General features: G+C 26.3%; 1 protein-coding gene across 6 annotated transcripts in view; it reads left to right on the forward strand.

The window, feature by feature from the left end:
- Nucleotides 1-23,234, forward strand: part of LOC119678566 (transient receptor potential cation channel trpm-like) — a gene marked incomplete at its 3' end in the record, with an annotated part of 96,281 nt that overhangs the window by 67,047 nt on the left and 6,000 nt on the right. For 4 of the 6 annotated variants that reach the window (XM_038090463.1, XM_038090464.1, XM_038090466.1 and 1 more), the window contains 6 exon segments: nt 8,543-8,729; nt 9,006-9,195; nt 10,334-10,545; nt 12,369-12,521; nt 12,961-13,032; nt 20,731-20,787. In XM_038090463.1, the coding sequence (XP_037946391.1) occupies nt 8,543-8,729; nt 9,006-9,195; nt 10,334-10,545; nt 12,369-12,521; nt 12,961-13,032; nt 20,731-20,787 (871 nt within the window). 6 annotated transcript variants of the gene reach the window in all.

Consider the following 23,234-nt stretch of genomic DNA (forward strand, 5'->3'; position numbering starts at 1 on the left):
CTATTTTTAAATATATAAATCCCAACTCTGTGGTGGTTTTTCGGAGTGCTTGCAAAATATCCCCTTATATTTACTATACAGGGTAAGGCGAAAGGTTACCTATGCAAGCGACCATATCTTTTCTGTGTGAAATTATTTTTTATTAATTCGAATTAAAAAAATTTGTGGAAATAATCAAAATTTCAGAATACATTCAGTCTAGCTCGTTGTGGCGAACTTTTGCCTTCACTATGGCCTTCAAAGGGTTAAAAAATGAATTGCATGCTTCACGAATGTGATCTTCCCATTCTCGAACAATGGCTTTCTTCAGCACTGGTATACTTTTTACTGGTATAACTACCAGTATAATTATACTGGTATAATTTTAAGTCCTTACCTTGTTCTCCAAAATGGTTAAATGAAAGTGCGCATCGGATTTGCATCTGGCGATTTCAAAAGCCATTGCGTAGACAAAAATAAGATTTTTTTACCATTCTTCGTTCACACAGGCTTTATAAGACCGAGACCGGTGCCGACTATTGTTAGAACGTCCATGGTCTACGACTGAAATGTTTGCGTGCCCACAGTTGTAAAGCAACTTTTAAAACATTTTATAGGACCCAAGCTCGATGGAAACGACTAGAGAGCGTCCATCGCTGGTCACATCTACCCACGGAAAATTACTTCGGGTGGCTATTTGTAGTCTCATTCGTAGTGTTTTAGGCTGTGCGTTCAGTTAAGAAAACACGATAATTTTGAGAGTTTATGAACTACGGAATGGGGAAATTTTTTTCATCAGAGAACACAATGTTTGGAAATTCGTCAAAGGAGATCAATTCCTTTGCTTCTTCGAATCTAAGTGTTTGTTGCTTTGGTGTAAGATTTTGTGCCTTTTGGAACTTGTAAGGCTATAGTTGAACCTTGTGCTCATTTTAGAATAGGCTTTGGGTGCTTCGGCGGCATATTTTAGTTCTTTGCCCATTTGATTACCAATATGACGTAGATTTCGTTTAAGTCGAGCCTTCACTTTCCGAACCATTTTAGGTGATATTGTTTTTTTTCGCCCATCATCATATCGTTTAGCGACGCCTTTTGTACTATTATAACGATTTATGGTAGTAACGTACAAACATTTTATTCTCTTTGAAGTATTTGAGCTCACAAGTAACATTTGCTTGTCTGGTTGTGATTTTCCAGTCAAATAAAACGTAATTATACTATTACGTTTGAATTCCATTTCGAATAACTTTTGTTCTATAAAATAATTTGTTCAATTAGGACTATTTTGTTTTTCTCTAAATACTAATAATAAACTAAGTTTATTGTTTCACCACTTTGGAAGTAATCTATTAATAAAATTGATAATGTCCAAAGCGCTTTTCGCAGAGTGCGTCTAAATAGTAGAACATATTCTACATATTTCATACATTCCTGTATGTTTTTTAATTATGCTTGATTTGCCACTGGTGTTAGCTTCGGGATATAGTCATCTGATATCAATGGTTTCAACTAATATTCAAGGTGCTTTACCAAAACGCCTTTGTGCTGAATTTCAAATTAAAAAATTGATTGGTTTGCATTCAAATAGACAAAAATGTGCAAATAAATAGTCATATATTGATTTGTCTAATCACGTTAAATTTACGAGGGTTATTTAATAAGTATGTGATAATTATTTACAATTAAATATTAAAAAGCTCATAGCTAGTCTGTGTCCTCAATATGAGAGCTTCTTTTATTTTGACAGCTGTCTGAAACTCACGTGTCGTTATCTTGTAAAAAACACGATATTCTATATATATCATTACATATTTCTCCTTCTAAACTAAGTAGACATTTTAAATAAATTTGAATGTTCTGTACGATATAGATATTTCGTAGTCTGTTGCTATTTTTATCACAGCTATGTGCATGTACATTGATCAAAATATTAAAAATTTCCTTTCCTTTGTAATTTAAAGGAACCTAACCAGTACTTTTACCTTCTTAAAGAAGAAGTAATAAAATGGCAAACATTTTTAAGGCTCTTAAAGTAAAAAAGGGCAAAATAATAAGTTAAAAGGACATCAAAGTTGAGTATAAACATGAACTTGAAGGTAAAACCTTTTAACATTTTGGGTGATACTTTGTCACTGGAAATAAGTTGAAATTGAGTTACTTTCTGTGACCTACGTAAGTTACAAGAAGTTTTTAGTTGAGTAAGATAAGAAATAAAATTGTAATGTCTTAAGTAACAAACTCATGGTATATTGAAAGTTGGTGTACTGACAATGCAAGTATAAAATTTAGTTTGGAATAAATCGAATTTCTTTAATATAAAATATTTTCAGTAAAATATTAATTATATTGTTTTGTATTAGAAGTATTTTTATTTAGCAATTCATAGAATATGAAAATATTGTTGTTGACAATATTTAATTGTTATTAATAAAAATATAGAAAATTGAAATTAAAAATGTACTTTTATATAGTATCTACTTTATTTTTTTTATTTAATAAATTAGCTTTTTCTTAAAAATATTCTTACATGGAATCTTTTTTCAATATTTCTTTGCAATAAGTTTATCGATTGTTTAAAACTGTCAAGGAACCTCTTCCAAAAAGTGGCTAAACCTTGATATTTAATATTATTTTTAAATATTTTTAACTTTCAAGGAACCGCTTCCAAAAAGTGTCAAAACTTTTTAACTTACTTATATTTTTTATTAATTCAAATTAAGAATCAGAAAATATTTACAATAATAATCATCCAATAAATGATAATTAATTAAATACAACCAATTTAAAAATAGAATCCTTTCTTAGTGCGTAATCAACACTTTTTTCATCATACTTTTGACGAGTTTGAATTCATTCTTCTCCTCTGCCTCAATCAATGAGTGTAAAGATATATCGAATAATGAAAAAATGTATCTTCGATTGCAATTATTTCAGTTTCTTTTCACTTAAAGAAATTACAAAAACGAATTTAAAAGAAATATAAAATATATAAAATACAAAATACACAACAGCACAAAGCAAATTAAGGATAAATCCTAGGAGTAACTTGAGTCCCGCAGTGCGTATACGTGATATCAATTTTAAAATCAATTCTTCCCACATTTACACACAAAAAAAAATATTTTTTTCCCTTCCATTCAGTTGCCTTTATTTATATCTGCTAAGCACAATTAAGGCTGTTTTACAGTGTAAATGAGGATTCTAATAACAGCCTAATTTAAAAGCTCCCCTCGGTTTTTATTATTAGGCATTTTCTATCTAACAATTTTTTATATATTTTTATGTTTTGGACTTTTTGTTTGATATAAAAATGTTAAATATTTGCAAATGGCAAAATTAAATTCAATTTTAAAGTATTTTTCCAAATGACTGATGCCTTGTTTGATTTTCCAATTTTATAATAGTATTTGTCTAGACTTTTTACAGTTATTATTGTAATAGCTTTTCACGCTATTTAAAGACTTAAAAAAACTAAAATATCTACTAAAAATAAAAATTAATAAGATAATTTTTTTTCCACTAACGCCAAGAATATAATTATTTTAGGAAAAGAATTTTTCCTTTCTTGAATATTTTTTAAATTCCTACAATTCCTATTTTAAGATATTACGACGTTTCCTATTTTAAGACATTACGAAATATGCAAAAGACGTTAATTACTTAAACAAAAGTATTTCATTATGGCAAAAAGTAAATTTTTTTACTAGTCGAAATAAAATAAAAATTAAAAAATTAATTTAAAATCTTAAAGTACTCCAAAACCTAAAAAGTTTTAACACAATTTTAGTCTTTTAAATGTAATCCAACTTAAGAACTAGTTTATTCTTAATTCTTTAGAAGAGTAAAAAATACTAGAAGACAAAGAGCTTCATTATAATTTTAATTAATATATATATTCAAATTTAAAAATTCACTTATTATTTATTTTTTACAAGAATTAATTGTACTGTAATAAATTCCAAAGAACATTATTATCAAAAAGTACCTATTTACTAACTATTTATCACAATTTTAGTCTTGTCTAAATAATGTCTAAATATATTAAAATGGCTTATTTCAAATTCTTCGAAAGCTTAAAATTAATTAGTTTACAAGTTTACCAGGTTTTTTTTTCAAATTTAGTAGTATTTGACAACGCTATTAGGTTATGTTATATTATACCCAAGATCTTAGGGATTCACTTTGGCCTATTGGCCACTCAAAAATCAAAAAAAATTTAAAAACAAACTTGAACCTTTGGCAACCATTAAAATTCTTCTTAGAAATAAGTCCTTAAATTGGCCATAATCCTTAAAAATAGAATCCCTTCAAACAGTAAATCGGCGCGTCGGATATGATAGATAGTAATAATGCAGATGTCATGGCACCTTTATCGTCCCTTTCTATAAGAGCGACAAAAATGATTAAACGCAAAGTTTAATCTTTTAATATGGTTCTCTACCATATATCTTTACGGGACATCTCAGTGAGAGTGCTGTATATTTTTTTAACAAGAATATAGTACTTGTATGTGCAAATAAATACCTGCATATCGTTAAACACCGAATGAATTCAACAAATGTTTGTATCAAGTCGACAAAATGTCCTGATTTTTAGGTGTTCTGAGTCATTACTTGAAGGATTTCGTCTGACCAAATCATTTCCCTTGCAATTGTCGAAAATATTCCTATGATCTGGATATTTTTCCAACCAACGCTGTTTAACTGTTTAAAATGATCGTTTGGGTGAAATATGTTCAATCAAAAGGAGCTCCTTCAAAGTTACAGCAATTTAGTGTTGACATAGTTCATATGGAGTTTATCTATTTCTTTTGCCATATTAAGATCACAGTAAATTGTCTTATTTGAACAATAAAAACCATTCCAGGAGACGTTTGAAGACAAACATATTTTGATCTCTTCCTTTAATGATTTCTTTGAATCAGTATCATTTTTGATTCAGCTTGATTTGGAATGCATAAAACTTTGATTTCCAACCTACATTTCGGACTACTGGTGTAAAAACTTGGACAGCGTTTTTAGTATTCATGCCTACTTTAAGTGATATATCTAGATGATATGATAGATTGATCAGCTTCTTAAGAAGAATCTTATGTATGGAGTACAAAGAGTATAAATCAATAATCGGTTTGTTTTTGATGTTATTCCTAATGGGTAAAAAAGATGTTATTTTTTCATTGTGCTTAAAAACTTGAAATGCATTTTTAATACCAATATTATCTTTAATTGCGGACTTAAGATGCTTAAGATGTTTTTGATGTTATTCCTAATGGTTAAAAAAGATATTTTTTTATTGTGCTTACATGCTTAAAAACTTGAAATGCATTTTTAATACCAATATTATCTTTAATTGCGGACTTAAGATGCTGTGTTAGATTGACTAACTTCTTGAAAACCATACTATTTACATATTGCTAGAGAATGGATCAATAATTTGTTTGCTTTTGATATTATAATTTATTAATAAATGGGAAATGATCAGGGTTCCAGATAATTCGGATGAATTTTTTCGAGTACTGAAACAACATTTAAACTATTTTTAAGACATATTTAATATACTTTTCGCTAAAATCACTTTAAAAGCCTCGTATGATATGGGAGTAATAAATCTTGCTTCCGTGTAGTATACTTGGCACTATATTATATAAAAAATCTTATAATTTAAATATATAATTTTTATTGAACTTTAAATAGTTATTTTTTTATTTTAATTTATGTCAAAATAATTAAATTTTGTAGTGTTTTTATTTCTTTTATTCTGTGAAAAGCATAAAAAGTTAAATCCACAACTGTAATCATATAATAATAATAATAAATGTTATTTTATGGTTCTATTTCTGATACTGTAAAGTAAAAACATTCCCATGTCATTATCACTCTCACTTTAATCCACATTAGTATGGTGTAATTTTAATTAAATTTTGTAATTAAAAAGTTTTTATTACTGATTTTACTACATGGAGTTTATTGCCGATAAACTCAGTTTAAATCGATTTGATTATGCTTCAGCATTTAATGTACTACTCAATATTATTTTAAATCTGTAGAAGCAAGTAATTAAAATTGACATATTTTAAATTTTTACTTAATTGTGTTTAAAAATAACTTATTTTATTATTTTTATTTAATAATTAAATTATTTAATTAAACAAGTTGTGTAAACTGTGCATATTGCTCTTGACAGTTTGTTTATTTTATTGTGTTGAACTATTATCATGTAACATTTTATTACTTAAAAGTTAACACAAATTGCTTCCTCCTAAACACTACAAAAATAACAAAAATTATTTGCACTTTACCACAATAGAAAGGATAATCCTCTATAAATAGTTTTATATGACCGTCCCTAATAATCTTTTCTTTTTCAAATATGTTTTTGTGCTGTGGCATTCATCGAACCTCAAACCGAACACAAATAATGCCAACACCATTTGCAAAGATACATTAAACCACTTAATCTCAAAGGAAATGTACGCTTATTTAAATAAAAAAACAAAAAATGTTTATGCAAATATATGTAGAATGTGAAATAAATAAAAAATTGAATATGAAATAAAAATTTAAATATCAGAAATGGCTGGAAGAAAGGGTGTTAAAATACATTTTGCAAAATTTTTATTCAAAGAATATATTTATTCTGAGTTAAATATATTATGTCCGCTACATTGTGCAATTAAATCAGTAGTATCTTTGAATATTTATTATATATTTATATAAAAATCTAATTTAAAACAATAAAAATTGAATTGGTTTATGCAAAAAGAAGAAAATGTGATAAGTGTGGTACTTTTTTCTATAGTCAAAACCAAGAACTAAGAGTAATCAAATAATAGTTCCCTAGTCCAAAGTTACATAGTATTTTCAACAATACAATACAGTCTATTGTATTGTCTAGTATAGTCTAGTTGTATAGTCTAGTATTGTTAATAATACATTATTTTCCATTTCAATTGAATCATTATTGTGTTAAAGTTGTTATCATTACAATTTTATTTTTGGAAGTCTTTAGACCTTGCCATAACATACACACTACTGCTGCATGGCAGTGATACTACCTATATCGAGTCTAGAGTACTTACTTAAAATGCGCCTCATCTTTTTAGTTGCGACCTATATAAAAGTTTTACGAAAATTATTAATCTCGTATGTGAGCAATGACAATTCTGAAGGTACTATTAAAGAATTACGGACCAAAATCGATTATCACTGAATAGGCACAAAACTAAAGCTCAGTAGAGCATAGCAAGCAAGTCATCTAGTCGTTTGAAAAAGAGAGTATTTGTCAAATCGGTAATGCCATATTTTATGCTAAGCGGCAGCTAGTAGCTATGACGTGAATCAGGACAATCGGAACATAGACGAGCCCAATTAAGATAAGATTGGGCTAATAAGACTTTATTACATACTAACATTAGTTTAAAATTTGCCAAATTTGTGGAGTACATTTATTATTTGCACTTGATCAACACTGTTAAGATTAAATGTCAAATTATAATAGAAATAAAAGAAAAACAAGATAAAAGTTTTAATTTAGATTATTTCTATACCATAAAAATATCAAGTTCCCTCTATGCTTTAATATCCAATTCAAATTTTGATGTAATATTTCTATACGAGATAAGTAACATAAATTTTGTAAGAATTTCAGTTCATCAATCCATATATCTAATTTGATTCCATAATATATATCAGCGGAATGGTCCTTTATAATATTGTATTATCTTTTTATTGTGAACTATCTTCAGTAAAGGTAACTACTATCACGAGAACTATATCATATATCGAGAGAGAGAAAATGGGTTTAGATTCCATATAATCAGAAGCAAAAATTTTTTTGTTTAATATAGTTTAGAATAATGTCAATTTCGTCACTACTCAATTTGCAGTTTACCTCCAGTTGACTCCAATTGATGCATTGTAGTTATATTAGCTTCACATGAATAGTTACAAAATAAATAAAATATAACACTATGATAATAATCAATATCATTTTGTATAATTAAATTTTTTTAATGCAAATAAGTAAATTATCATTATTTGCTAGTCTTAGATACTACATTATCTCATTCTGCAAGTAGATTTTAGAACAGGAAAGATCAGTTTACCTTTGCCTTTCTTGCATTCCTCTAAAAAAGTAGTCTGATATAAAATAAAGAAAATAGTAATTCTTGAGACCATTTGGTGTCGTTCTGCACTTTACCCTCGCCTTTCTAGGTTTTCCCTCAAAAAAGTTATGTTGATGTAATATATAAAAAATTATAGGTTTAAAGACTATTTGGATTTGTTACGCAATTACGCATAGAACATGATGAACCTCTTTGCAACTCACAACTTCTTCACCACGTTTTACTACTGTTTTGCAATATTTTACATCAATACCCATTATTTGGATATATATAATTATAACTTATTTTTACTAATAATGCCATTTGAAGCTTCAAAGTTCATATGACTGACTGTAGCATATTTATATTATTCTCCAACTCTTCAATATATATTGCCTCTACAATGCTTCTTTATTGAAAATTTTGCCACTTAACAATTTTCTTTGTTTTTTTTTTTAGGTCCTATTATACGCGCCGAAAATTTCGTCCTATTTACGCAAAAGTTATGAATAGTTATGCCAATGCACATCGTAAATCCTCTACATATCAAAGATGTGCCGGAGCAAATTCATTGAGTTTGGTCACAGGACTGTTGCCCTTTACATCGGAAATGGCACTTTTTGAGTTTCCATTCAATGAACTCTTGGTAAGTTGCGAATTTCGTAATAAATTCAGCTTTCGTTGTATTAAAGTAATTCGATTCGTTTGGTATCGAATGAATAAAAATAAAGCAATAAAGGAAGATATTCAGTAAGAAGTATTTGAAATTGAATTTGTGGTGGGTGTAAGCATATTTATTTACGAATTTATTTTTTTTTTATTGCTGAAAATTCATGTGTAGGCTTTTGTTTGCCATAAGTTTAAAAACACATTTCATTTTTTCTGTTTTATTTCGTTTAAAACGTTCATTTGTATTCTTTAGATTTGGGCTGTGTTAACGAAACGTCAACAAATGGCACTGCTAATGTGGACTCATGGTGAGGAGGCGTTAGCCAAATCACTGGTTGCCTGCAAATTGTACAAAGCCATGGCACATGAAGCAGCTGAGGATGATTTAGATACGGAAATTTACGATGAATTGCGTGCATACGCCAAAGAATTCGAAAGCAAAGGTTAGTCAAATTTTAGTATTAAATTTAAAGGCTTTAAGGATAATAAAATAAATCTTTAGAAAGAAAAATTCTATATGGATGTTATATGTTGGATTTTTAATAAAAGCTAATCTTCTCTATCAATATTTTCTGCTTGCTTTTGTCTTTTTTATTTCATTTTGCTAGGGTTTTTGTATAAAAATTTTAATATTTATTGATTAAGATATGATATAGTGACTATAATACTTTTAATTTTATTATATTAAATTAAAAAAAACAGCGCTGATCCTTCACAGTCAAACAGTCATACTGACGTGTCAACATATAGCAGAAGCAATTTCGATAGCATCTGACTACTGCGGGTCGGCCAACTATGCTTACTTGTTGTTGTTATAACTTATAAGGACCTGCTAGGACTTTCGAGTCCTAAACGTAGACCCGGTTATATTTGAAACTATACCCCCTTGTATCTTCTCGTGCTGTTTCTGATTTCATACTTCTATTTCTTTGGTTTCATTTAATGATTTTTTGCTTTAAAAACTAACTCTAAGGCTTTCGATTGTCATTTAATGCATTATTTAATCATTTAGTCTAATTTATTAAGTTATTGTTATCTGAAACTATGCATGTTAAGTTTTTAAACTAAATTTAAGCGTATTATACCGAATAATAATTACAGCAGTATAATATTTAATTCCTATTTTACGTCGTCATCTGTCAGGTCTATCAACCTGAGAATGCAATGTGGCTCCTAAGAACAAAATTCAAATTCCTAATTAACTAATATATATATATATATATGTTTTGCTGGGAGAAATACTAATTTTTGATAGTAATTTTTTTAACAAGTTTAAGCTGTTTGAAAATTGCTGCCCAAACCATTCATTTAAAAGTCGAAACAACTTCAAACTATTCCCTTGACATCTCTTCAACATTCTAAAAAAAAAATTAAGCTTTTCTTTCGTTTTACCAAGGCAACTATTTTATAATTCATAGAAGAGTACAACGAGTAATTTGGTATGCACATTTAAAGTATTCTGACCAGTTGGTACAGTCAAGTGTTCACTACGGAATACATAAAGCAAATTTTTTGCTTGTTCCTTCGAAAGTCCAATTGTTTCGTTTAAAATCCAATTTGTCTATTTTTTTTTTGTTTCAGGTATCAAATTACTGGATTTTAGCTATCGTACAGATGCAGAAAAAGCGCAACGTTTATTGACATGCGAACTACATTCATGGTCAAATCAAAGTTGTCTCTCATTAGCAGTCGCTGCCAACCATCGTGCACTTTTAGCGCATCCTTGCAGTCAAGTTATATTAGCGGATCTCTGGATGGGTGGCCTACGTACACGAAAAAATACAAATTTAAAGGTAAGGGTCAGTTTAAATTTTTTTATATATTTAACGTATCAAAATTTTTTTTAATGACTTATGCAATTGCTTATAATATGTGTAAATAATATTCTAACACCAATTTTATTTAAAATAAAGTAAGACTACGAAAAATAAAATAAAATATCAAAAGTTCTCAATGTAAGATTTATATCACTGAAAGCCTATGCTCTGTAAGCGAATCAAATGCTCCGATTAAGGACACAAGAAGTGGTCAATAGGCTTAACATATAGTAAGTCAAATTCACCTAACTAATAAAAAAATTAAACGGTCAATATAATGTATAATATAGCCAACCTTTTGTCAAACTGCGCAACCAATTAATTCAACTTTTTGAATCATAATAACTATTGTATAGTAAGTACACTATATAATAGTAGAATAGAGTGGTGTTAGAGTGGGGCTGGCTGGCACCTTACTGATATAGTGGGCAGAAAAATGAAAAACGTGTCTTATAGCTTGAAGTAAGCCATTGGTAGTGTGACAATGAAGGTAAAAGATATCGGAATTATAATCACGATATTGGGTAAATTACGAGTTATGAATTTCATAAGAGGTATTATGTTTGAAATAATTCGACCAGCGCTCTCCACCAGATAAGCACTTGTAGTTGACACAATTATGCAGGACTTTTTTTTCTAAGTTCCAATTTAATTATATCAAATTTGAGGCTTTCCATGTGTTTTAAGCATTTTCTTGGACATTCGTTTCAGTTTCTGTGTATATATGTATATGTTATGTTGGTTTTGTATTTATTTTATTAATAATGCTTCTTTAGCTTCTTTAAGATACGGTTTTATTTTTTTCTAAAAAAAATATGAAAATATTATTATATGTAGGATAAAAGAACCTTTCGTCAGAAAATATATGAAGTTATAATGTCATAAAATCGTAATGGCAGTAATGATACTTAATTTTTAGTAGTCCAATAGTTCAACATTTATTAAAGAATTATTTTTGATAACATTATCTGGTACATCCAGCAAGCTTGTTAATCATAATTCTTGATTTTTTTATTGAAAACAATTTTCCCAACAATTTTAATCAAACGAACTGCAATCAAATAGGTCTGAAGATGACATGTCATGGTTTATTTTTCCAGGTTTGATTATTGTAATAAGTAAAATATTAAAAATTCAATCAATTTTGGAAAGTATTTTTAAAAGTTTAAATTTTTGATATTTTATAATATTTAAAATAATAGAAATTACTATATATATTATTAATATATATACTCGAAACATCTGTATGGTCAGACAAAAATTCGATTAATTAAAATAATATAAAAATAATTTTTATTATTGTAGTTCATTACTTTTCGAAACCTCTGTATAAAATAATATGTATATATTTATATATATCTTTTATATTTATCGTTTTTCCATAAACAAATTAAGTTAATTTTTTTATTTATGCAATAAATAATGTCTCTTCGAAATATTACTGAGGCCTACAATATTAAAAAATTATATTTGATTGAAATTTTCCTAAGCTGTGGCTTTTAAGTTATCTTCTGAAAAGTTTTAAAAGAAGCCTGATATGTAAACAACGAATATTTTATGCAGCTTTGGTTCGTGTAGTCAGAGTGCTAAGTCTGACAACTATAGTCCAACAATTATATACCGACTTAGAAAATCCACAAATATATCCAAAGACTACTGAGGATGAGTAGATGGCAATACTCAAAACAACCGTATGCTTAGCAAAAAATTTTATAGATTAATAATATAATTTTGTTTTTGTAATTTTGTAATTTTTGTAATGCTATTTAAAATCCAAAATAATATTCTTTATTTTTTAGGTTATTTTGGGTTTAGTTATGCCATTTTATATAAAATGCCTCGACTTTAAAACAAAAGAAGAGCTGCAGCAAATGCCACAAACTGAAGAAGAGCACTTGGAAAATCAAAATTTAGATAATGACGATTCAGATCGCTCACATCCTGATGCAGAGGTATGTTATATATATAAAATATTTTATATTAATATTTTGAAATATTTTCATTTTTTACTAACTTATATGTATACATAAATATATTTATATAAATATAATGTTATAGTTGTATATTTTGTATTTTTATTAAATTTTAATCAAACACCTCTTAAATTTTCTTTAGTAATATCACCTTAAAGTATTACCAAAATGTTTAATATTTCAAATTTATGCTTATTGATGTTTGAAATTAATAAATATTTTAATGTAAATTAATATTATACTATATAAGTATTTTTGTAGAATTTTTATATGTATTTACATATATATATATTATCTTTTAACACCAACAAAAACTATACAAAATACAAACACACAATACTACTCCTAATGACATAAAATAAAAACTAATACTTCTTTAACTCTAATACTATACTCTCGCTACTAATATTATTTCTAGAATGCTCTTACAAAAGCGAAAAGAACTATTTCAATGAAATGTAGGATGACGAGTAACAATAATCCCGAAAAGGTAGTAAATCCAAAATAATATTGTTACCATAAATTCAATTAATAATGCCTGTTATTTATTTATTGTGTGTTTTTATATGTGTAAACTAGTTACATGCCATATAACTTCAATTACTGTACGTAATTTGAAGCTCCGATACATCTGTATTAATATTGTCTGGCTCATACATAATGTATAACATGTGATTTATCTATCTATTTATTCTAATTTGAATCATTATTTTGTTGTGTCAATTAGTGAACAAATGTGCATTTAAAAATCCAACAATTTTTCTTTTCTAATCTTATTCCTATCTAGATTACTCTAACTAACTATGCATTTCCATAATAACGAATAACTATCCTTCAAATTCTACCTCAATTTATTTTTATTACTGACATTTCTGTTTCTAATTTTAGTTTATATATTAGTTATTGAAATTACATTGTGTACGTTTTATTTTTCCTTGTTATATACTACTTTTTATACATATAATAAATTTTTATTTATTTAACATTATTTTCTAATTACATGAATAAAAAATTTGCTCGTTTTGTATTAACAAAATGTACATGTGGCTTATTTGTTGTTGTTTAGCATATCCTTTTGGTTATATTTTTGATATAATTATAATTAGTTTATTCTACAAAATATTTAACCCTTTTTGCTCATGTGTACTGAAAATAAAATTAGTAACAAAAAAAAAGATATATTTCGGTTAGATTTTTGTACGTAGTAAGTTTACTTTTTACCTTTGTTACTATTGAAATAATTTTTTACTCACCGTCATTTCAACGTTATGTATAAATAGGTATTTTCTTCTAATTTATTTAAGAATTACACTATTTTTTTGTCAATTTTTAAACCATTATATTTTCTGCTTAATCAAAAAAAGAATCCATTTCATAGGAAATTTATAAATGTAGGAATGTATAATGAAGAGTTCTATACAAAGTGCTGGCATACTTTTTACGAGGACACGAAAGTGTCTTCTTGAAAAATATATATGGCATTGACACAGAAGATAGAAGAAAGTATGTATTTGTAATAGGTTTTGGTCTACATTAGTATACCAGTTGTATAGTCATAAGATTATGAAACCCTATATTAATTAGTATAAAATACTGCTCAGAACTGCTGTACTGCGTATAGCAAAGCTGCCGACTGTATTATGCAGAAGCTACAAGTTAAGAGACCTTAGAATAGATTCGGTCAAAAAATACTTAAGGGCAGAGCCCTGAAGCTATATAGGAAAACCGATAGGCTGCCCTACTTAGCAGTATCTAATCTCAGAGTAATCACTAACCGCCAGGGGCGGTACGCAGAACTTAGCCCCGTGATTGAATAATCACGAAGCTTATGAGGAATACACAAATTAGTGAGTAAGATGGTTGGGACTCTGCAGATACCCACCAGCTATCAAAAAGTAGAAGTGCCAAGATACACTAACTTGGAAAAGGCTCAACATCACAACACAATGAATGCATTATTAAGAGTAAACCTAAGTCTTAATAGACAAGGCTAAATGCACTCTTTGAATGCCAACACTTTAGTCATAGCCTTGTAAAAGTCTTTAAGCACTCTAAGCAATGTGAAATTGAAAGAAAAGAATAAAAACAAAATACTACTACTACTACATAAGTTTTAATAGATTAGTTCATGAATAAAAAATGTTTCTGTTTTCACGAAGAAGATAGTGCAAAGTATCTATGTGTATAGATACACATAGATACTAAAGTATGCTTCGACTTCGGTTTTTTTTATTATTAAAAGATAAGTTTATTTCTGGTGTTCGGTATTCAATAAAGCACATCCTTTAGAGTTTATTCTTGAGTTCTAATAAATACGAAGATATTTTCAACAATATAAATGTAACCATTTCTGCAGAAGATGTCCGACAATAGTTCCGATTGCATTGGTATAACAGCTTTTACATTACCGAAATATAAACTTATACCTAGTACTTAGATTACGATGGAGTTCATACTACACATACCTAAATCTGATAAATATACGCATGTATTTTCATGAATAAAAAATATGTATATTAACTGATATTAATATGTCAGTTATAAGTTTTTACATGACTAAAAATTAAGCTTATTTCGGGTATTCGAAATTTAATAGAAGACGTCGTTTACAATGTATATTTGAATCCTATACGAAGATTTTTGTCATAAATAAAACATAACTCACTATTGTTCTAATGATATAACCATACTAGTACATCACCGATAAACTGTTTTCACATTACTAAACTATAAACCTATTTATTATACTCAGGATTCGATCGAGTGTGTTAAATAATATTTATTTTCTTAAAGAAAATGTGTTGTAATAATACTATTACTATTATTATTGAATTTTTTTTTTAATTTCATATATTATGCAATAAATGATTTAATAATATATAATATTAATAAAAAAGGATCACCAAATTTCTAAAGAGACAACAAAGTATCTGAAGCATTTATAGATACCATAACTTTCAATTATTGTAGTAGTATATCCATAGATTTCGTTGCAAATCATCCAACTTTTTAACTTCTAATAAATGTTAAAGTAATTAAAGGTAAAGTTAATTCTTCATTCTACAATGTGAATATAATTTTCTAAACAAAAGCTAAACGTTATTTGAGAAACTTGGGGAAAAAAATTAGTATAGGTAAAAGAAATCAAATCATTCAGTATCTCTAATAGTATTTCTTATCTTCAGTCTTTTCTTAAGTCATTGATATTTATTGAACTTGGTTTATTTAGTTATGTTATTCAAAAGGACTAAAGATAGTTGATTGGTTAAAAGGCTTTTATACCATTATGTTATCGCAGTCTTATTAGCAACTGGTTATATGATTTATTGAGTAGACAGCAGTGTTAGATTTGCTCCGTGCTGGTTAAGATACTCTACAGTTCGTTATTATTTCTACTTGCAGATCGGTTTACCTTAGGTAGATGATCTCTACTTCCAAATAGATTACCGCAATTTTCTTTCCCTGTAACATGTCTAGTTACATTTATGATAGTAAATATTTTAAGAAATTCCCATTCTAGCTTCGTGTTCTCCGATAAGCTAATAAACAGAAACAATAGGAATCTCTCTAAAGTGACGGTAGTAATTATTAGCTTCTGATAATTTCATCCGTCACTTCAGAGGTATTCCTTTTATTTGTGTTTGTTAACGATGACGTTTGCTTGAGATTTCCTTAATGGCAATAGTGTTTTACTAGTTCCACATATTGCAAGATTTTCCACAGATTAATCCACAATTAATTTTTTCAAGGTATTTGGCATTAATAGTTCTTTAAGTCCCAGTTCTTCAAAAGTTTCTTGAATGACAAACTGTTTCGTCAGTTCATTGCCTTCTATGCTAACCTATACTAATTTATTAAAGGTATTTTGAATGAATAAAACAACATATAATTATAAATAGAAAAATCACAAAAATTTTTATTTTAAATTTAAAAAGGTTTATAAATATAAAAAACATTACAGTAAAAAAAAATATTTATTTTTCTATTATTTTCACTTTTAAAAAATGATCTATGGTATGTAGAATTGAAATAAAATATAAACAACGTTTTACAAGTTCAGATATGGGAAAATTGTTATTGGGATCAGGCCTGAGGTTTGAATCCATAATAAATATTTTTTCTGTTAATTTTTGAACTAAAACAGATCAAATCTTTGAAGCATTTGCATGTATTGAAGAACACTTCAATAATTATTCGATTTTTAAATCACAAGCAAATCCTTTTTCCACTCCATACTTAAAGACTGGTTAGGTTTAGAATAATAAATATTTTATGTGAAAATATTTTAGTTAATTAAAGACATGAGTAATATTTTTTTTATAAATAGTAAAACAAATAAATATAAAAAGCAAAATATATAATAAAAAACTTAAACATCATTTTGCTTTGAACCTTTAACCTTTCCAATAATAAAGTGTTTATATGTATATTTACTAATTGAGCATTGACTTAGTAAACCAAAAAATGTATTATGAACAGATAATTGCGCTTTATAAATGTGTTTCCTATTTTTTTGTTTATTTTTTGTGAATTTTGTACATATTTGCATTCATAAATATTATGAACTGCAGAAAATAAAAGTATTAAATTTAATTGAAATATGTAAAATATATTTGCATATTTGCATAAATAACCACAGTTCATCCGATGCATAAAATTGCACTATTTTTTACATAAACAATTTATCACCGTAGGGTATAAAAACTTTATCATTTATTAATTATACATTTAATCTAAAACTTTCAGCTGACGTTACAAATGTATGCACATATTAAAATGGAATATTCATTTTTAAAATAATTTTCTATAAAATTTAAAAATATTAATTTTTTTCTTATGTCTTTTTTCATTAACTATTTAAAGTATAAACTAATACATGTTGAAAAATCCTCGCCTTCAAATCATAGTCTAACCCAATCAAATCACGTAAGTGAAAATATCACTAAAGATTTCGCTATTGAGGCTTTTGTTTGAATTATTTTGCTCATAAGTTCAATATATCTCGCTATGTCTTTATAACTTAAATATTGTTAACTTATATAATTAAAAATATAAACAGTTTTTTCCAAATGCTTCGCGATGATATATGCTAATGCAGTTTAGACGCTTGTTTGCCGCAGCTTATATGCCTAAAACACAGCTTCACATCCTTAAATTTTATATAATATTTTCAATATTACTTTTTTTTTAAAAATGTTTTTTGGTGTAATAAACGCAATTTAATTATTTATTATACACCCAAATTTTGTGTTTTTCAAATAAGCTATAAGTAAGCTATTTCAAATAAGCTATATTTGAATATGTTTTTATGAATATATTTATATTTTTTGAAATATATAAATACTATTATAAAATATATATATATATATATATTACCGGACCTATTCTGTGCACTTGACAGATTTGTCAAATTCTTTAATAAAATGTTTGAATTTTATAAAGCAGAAAGCTCTTTGGTATTTTACACACATCTTGACAAATTTCAAAGCTCAAGTACCTAATACTTCTCACCACACTATCGTGTAAAGTGTTTTGTATATAAAACTGTTCGTTACTGTTCGTAATTGTTCGTAACTGTTCCAAAAAAAAAGAGCATATTTTTTAAATTGTCGAAAGCATTTTTTATGCATTCCAATCACAATAAAAAAAATGCTTGTAAGGAGCGTATATTTTAGTTAAGAATATTTGTAATGCATGCAAATAATAAAAAATGCTTAAAAAAAGCATATTTTTATAGTTGTCAACAGCATTTGAGGTATTGACAACTAACAAGGAAAAGAGCTTTTTATTTAAGTCACAGAACACCAAAACCTTTACAACAGTCAATTTTGACAAGTGTCAATGCTTATTAAGTGCACAGAATAGGTCCGTATATATATATATATATTTTTTATATTAAGTTAAATTATTATCCAAGAAATAATTTTGACATATTTTTTATTTTATTTATAAATTCATATAAAAAATATATATAATTTTTCTAATATTTTGAACTAAATAATTTTTCTTATTTTTAAATTAAGAAATATAAAATTTAAATAATATATAAAAGAATTTTCTCTTTAGTATAAAATTTTTTATGATATTTTTCATAAACCTGTGGCAACAAAAATATTAATTGATATTTTTAGTGCTTCAGTAAAGCACTTAAAAGCATTTTATTTAATATTTTTTGTATTTAAGCTGTACTGTTATAGCATAAAAATCGACTTCAATAAACATAAGTTTTGAGAAAATTTGTTAATATGAATTAAAATTGTACAAAAAAGTTCATAAACTCTATTGGCAAGGTTCTTCACTATTTGTAGTGAGATTTCTTTTTTTAGTTATACATATTCGTAATGTTCCAGTACTTTTTAACGAGTTTAATAGTGTTTATTGTACAATTACAAAAACAAGGTTTTCGTCATTCTGGTGTACGGGTTATTGCTGACTGTATACTCATTGAGTTGAGTGTGATTTGTCATAGATGAGGTTGAAACTTTAATATACGTTATGGTTTTATATTACAAGTACCTAAAACCTATAAAATATATTCCATCAGTAAACAAGATATTAGTACATTTTTAAAATGTGATCAACCAAGTTTTATCCTATTTTGATTTAATCTTTTTAGATTTACAGAAAGTCCTTACGCAAATATATATAACTTCGAAAAGTTAAGAGAATAGCTTGCATGTTACTACCTACATATACTATTGTCAAGCAGACTTTGTTTAAACCGTTAATCTCGATATATTAATTACCACTTTATAAAGTTTATTGAAGAGACCTTTTTTTTTGAGTAGAAATGTAATAATGCTAAAGTATTATTATTAAGTAGAGAAAGCATGAGAAATAAAAAAGTGAAAGAAAAGTGTATATTTATATTTTTCATAAAGTAATCGATTGGTCGATTGATAATTGATTGCCTAGATATCTCTTAATATTTTTTTTTATTTTTTCAAACTTACTTATTCTATTTAAAACATTTTATAAAATAGGAAATGAAAAGACAACAAAAATATTTTGTTAATTTATTGAAATTTTTATTGTTGTCTTTTCATTTCTATTTGAACACTTCTAACTTTTAAATAGTTTCTATGTGTCACTTTCGGCAAAAAAAAAAATTAATATTGTTACAAAATAATTTTGAATGCTTTGGTATTTTATATAAATTTTTATGTGTTTTATTAGATTCACTAATATATTTAATATAAAAAATACAACATGGATGGTTAATAAAAAATCATGTGTTTCTTTTATAAATTTTTGAAGGACGGTTTAAAATGAGTTATCTGGGTTAGTCAAAGAAGATACTAGAAAGATATTCCTTTCGATCCAAGTTTGTTTGCATTTAGCAAAATTTTAAATCTCTTATCAGCATTAATCAAGGATCAAAGAAGATACTAGAAAGATCCTAGTGTGTTTGCATTAAACTATGTCACACAGGCAAAAAATACCGATTTTACTAAAATTTTGGTTTTTAATTACTTTAAACTGTTCGACATTCATCAAAACTAGTGGGCACTTTGTAGATTGAGTTATGTCTGAGAAGTTTTGATCAATTTGATTGATTACAAATACTTAATATATTTCTTCTCAAATACAGTTTGTTCTAATTAAACTAATGTTTTTTCCTAAGTATAGTACCCACTTCAAAACTTGAATTAATTTTATTCCAAACTTAATTACGTTAAGAAAACGTTAATTAGGTTTAAAACTTCTTTTTTCTTTTAGAATACTTAATGTCAGAAAGGAGTGTTCTCGTAAATCCATGTTCACATTTTCGAGTGATAACTGTAGTTTCAATGCTTCTTTCTCTCTGTCTCTCTTTCTCAATACCGCGTGTTCAAAATAACTTAATTATTGTTATATATCTTTGTTCAATGATTATTTTTTTTTTCAATCTTCATTTTGTTTCTGGAATACTTTATATTTCATCTGTTTTTGTTAAAATGTAAACATTTTTGTTTCAATTTTTTTTTTATAACTTTTTGGTATCTAGAAATTGTTTTAGCAGCTATCTAGTTTACTACTAGCAAATTCATTATACTCATGATAATTTCTTTTGAAAGTTTCATTTACTTTTGCACTGACTTAGAAATGAGTTGGATTTAAAACATTTATATTAATTTAATATGTACAATTTTGTTTATTATTTTATTTATACATAATTATACAAAATATTCCGCGTTAACTATTTCAGGCACTTTTGGCAGATACCTATTCCCTACGCGAAACTAAAGTACAAGAAAATGGAAAAGTGAGTAAAATTCTTGAGAAAGTTTATTATAAAATTTTTATATTAAAAGATACAAAGTGAAATTAAAAGTGTCTCAAAAATATACACAAACTTCTATCTTTTCAATTTTATATAAAAGTCATCACATTTTATTTGTTAATTTCACATTATTTCTTATTGTACAAAAAACACATAAGTATTTTGTTTTCTACAAAATAAAATTTTATTTGGCACTAAATTCACAGTAATTCGGTTACTTTTAATTAAAAATGGGTTTTAGAATTTTTTTCACAATTTTTTTTATATAAACAACTAATAAACTACAACACATACTCAAAAAGAAATGTTCGTTTTTATTTAAAAACAATTTACACAAATAAAAACATTTATACTAAATTATTGCTAATTGCTTCCGATTTACCTTTTTTTACTACTTAAAATAGTTAATAACGTAGCATCTTAGATGAGCAGTAAATATCTAAAAAAATTAATTGAATTTACAGGTTGATCTCACTGCTGGAGCGGAAGAACCCCCCTCCAAAGTTAGTTAATTGACATAAAGCAATTTCCGCAGTTTTGTTTTAATTTTCAAATCACAATTTTTAATTTTTTTTATATTAGATAAAATAAATATAAGTTTAAAATTAAGCAAATAATATTTTTATTTTTTGTAAAAAATAAAATTTTTATTTTTATTATTTGTCACAATTTTAGAATTTTGTTTTGTACTGTACTGTTTGCAAGGCTTAGTAACCCACACAAAACTTAGAGTCAAAAAACCTATATACTCATTAAATTAGATTGGAAGTATGGGCTGACCTATTTTCTCATATAAATACATTTGCGTCTTTATTCTTATAGTATTTTATAGTAAATTGGTTTTGGTTTTAAACATTTTTTTATTATTGTTTTTTTGGGTTATGGTATTTTAATACAAAACTTAAATTCACTAAATAATTTTATAATAATATATAAAATAATTCTAAAATAAAATATTTTTTATTTATATTAAATTCAATACGTATTTAAATTAATTTTATTTTAGGTGATTTAATTTAAATTAATGAAGTTTTGTTGTAGATATATATTTAATATATTTTATTATTTATATTAATTTTAACAAGTATATAATTAATTTAATTTAATGAATTTTTGTTGTAGATAATTTAAATATATCTTCCTTTCTATATTATTATCAAAAAAAAAAAAAAACAATTTGTCTATGCTATAACGGTGTTCACACTGTGTGATTAAAAACTAGTCTTTATAAATCTATTGTGTATCCTTTATCTATACGTTTTAGACAACAGATTAGAAATTATTATTAACTATACTTAAGGAAATACTGTGAACTTTTGTTGTAGTTATGTGCTCTTGTACCAAATTGATACTGCATACAAACTTTTTTATCTCGAACACAAACCAATTTATTCTGTATATAAACCAATGAAGCAGTTTTAATTATATTAGCCGTAATTTTTCTTTCAAATTAGCAAAAATATACTCGCAACTTACGAAAGAAAACATATGAAGCAATAACAATGCTCTTAAAGTCTTCAGAGTTGGGCTTTACTAGCATAATATTTTGCGTTTTAAGATTCAGTGCAGCCAAATTAAAAAATTAAAATTAAATTCAAATTAAAAAATTGTAAATGTTGACTGGAAACTTAGTACAAAATTGTAGTCATCTTTAAAAATTATATGAGCATTTTATTTACTAATCCATTCAAATACATAATAAATAAATTAATTTAAATATAGAATATAAAAATGCTTACCATTGCCCTTCTAATATTCATTTTGTTTTCTTTTATACAAATAAATTAATTTTTAGTGTTTACAATTTTTATATTTCATATTAGCAAGCATTTAACATATCGTAAAAGTGATGCCAATTTGTTTCAACCAGACTTAATGTTGTTTTTTTTACAACTCTGAAAGAAAAATTACGGCTATTAATACATAGTTTTTAGATTGCCTAAGAGTATAATAATCATTTGTACTAAATTTTACATTAATCCTAACCAAATAAAGATTTTATTTTTGTTTGGTTAATATACAATTTAAGCAATAGATTGAAGCTTTAATCGTAATGATCGCTTTAATCCCAGTGATCGCTTTAATCTATTGTTAATCTCACAGTAATAACGTAGCATATCTGATTTAGGAAATCACTAATAAGAAAATATTACTATTTGAACAACATTTTCTATTAAAAAAAACCTAGAAGCACTTAAAATTAATATAGGATAAAATTAAATATAAAAATATATACATAGGAGAGCTAGTTTTTTAAAAAAAAGCTAATACTAAAATTCTTTAAAATTCAAACACAATCTTAAGTATATTCATGTATAGAAAGCTTATTAACACAAACCTTAGTCACTATTCACACTATAGAATATATGTACATACGATTTTTAGCACTAATGATTAATCCACTTTAATTTAATATTTCGGGGCAACGC

This window comes from Teleopsis dalmanni, chromosome 2 (assembly GCF_002237135.1).
Source record: "Teleopsis dalmanni isolate 2A chromosome 2, ASM223713v2, whole genome shotgun sequence".
Taxonomy (NCBI): domain Eukaryota; kingdom Metazoa; phylum Arthropoda; class Insecta; order Diptera; family Diopsidae; genus Teleopsis; species Teleopsis dalmanni.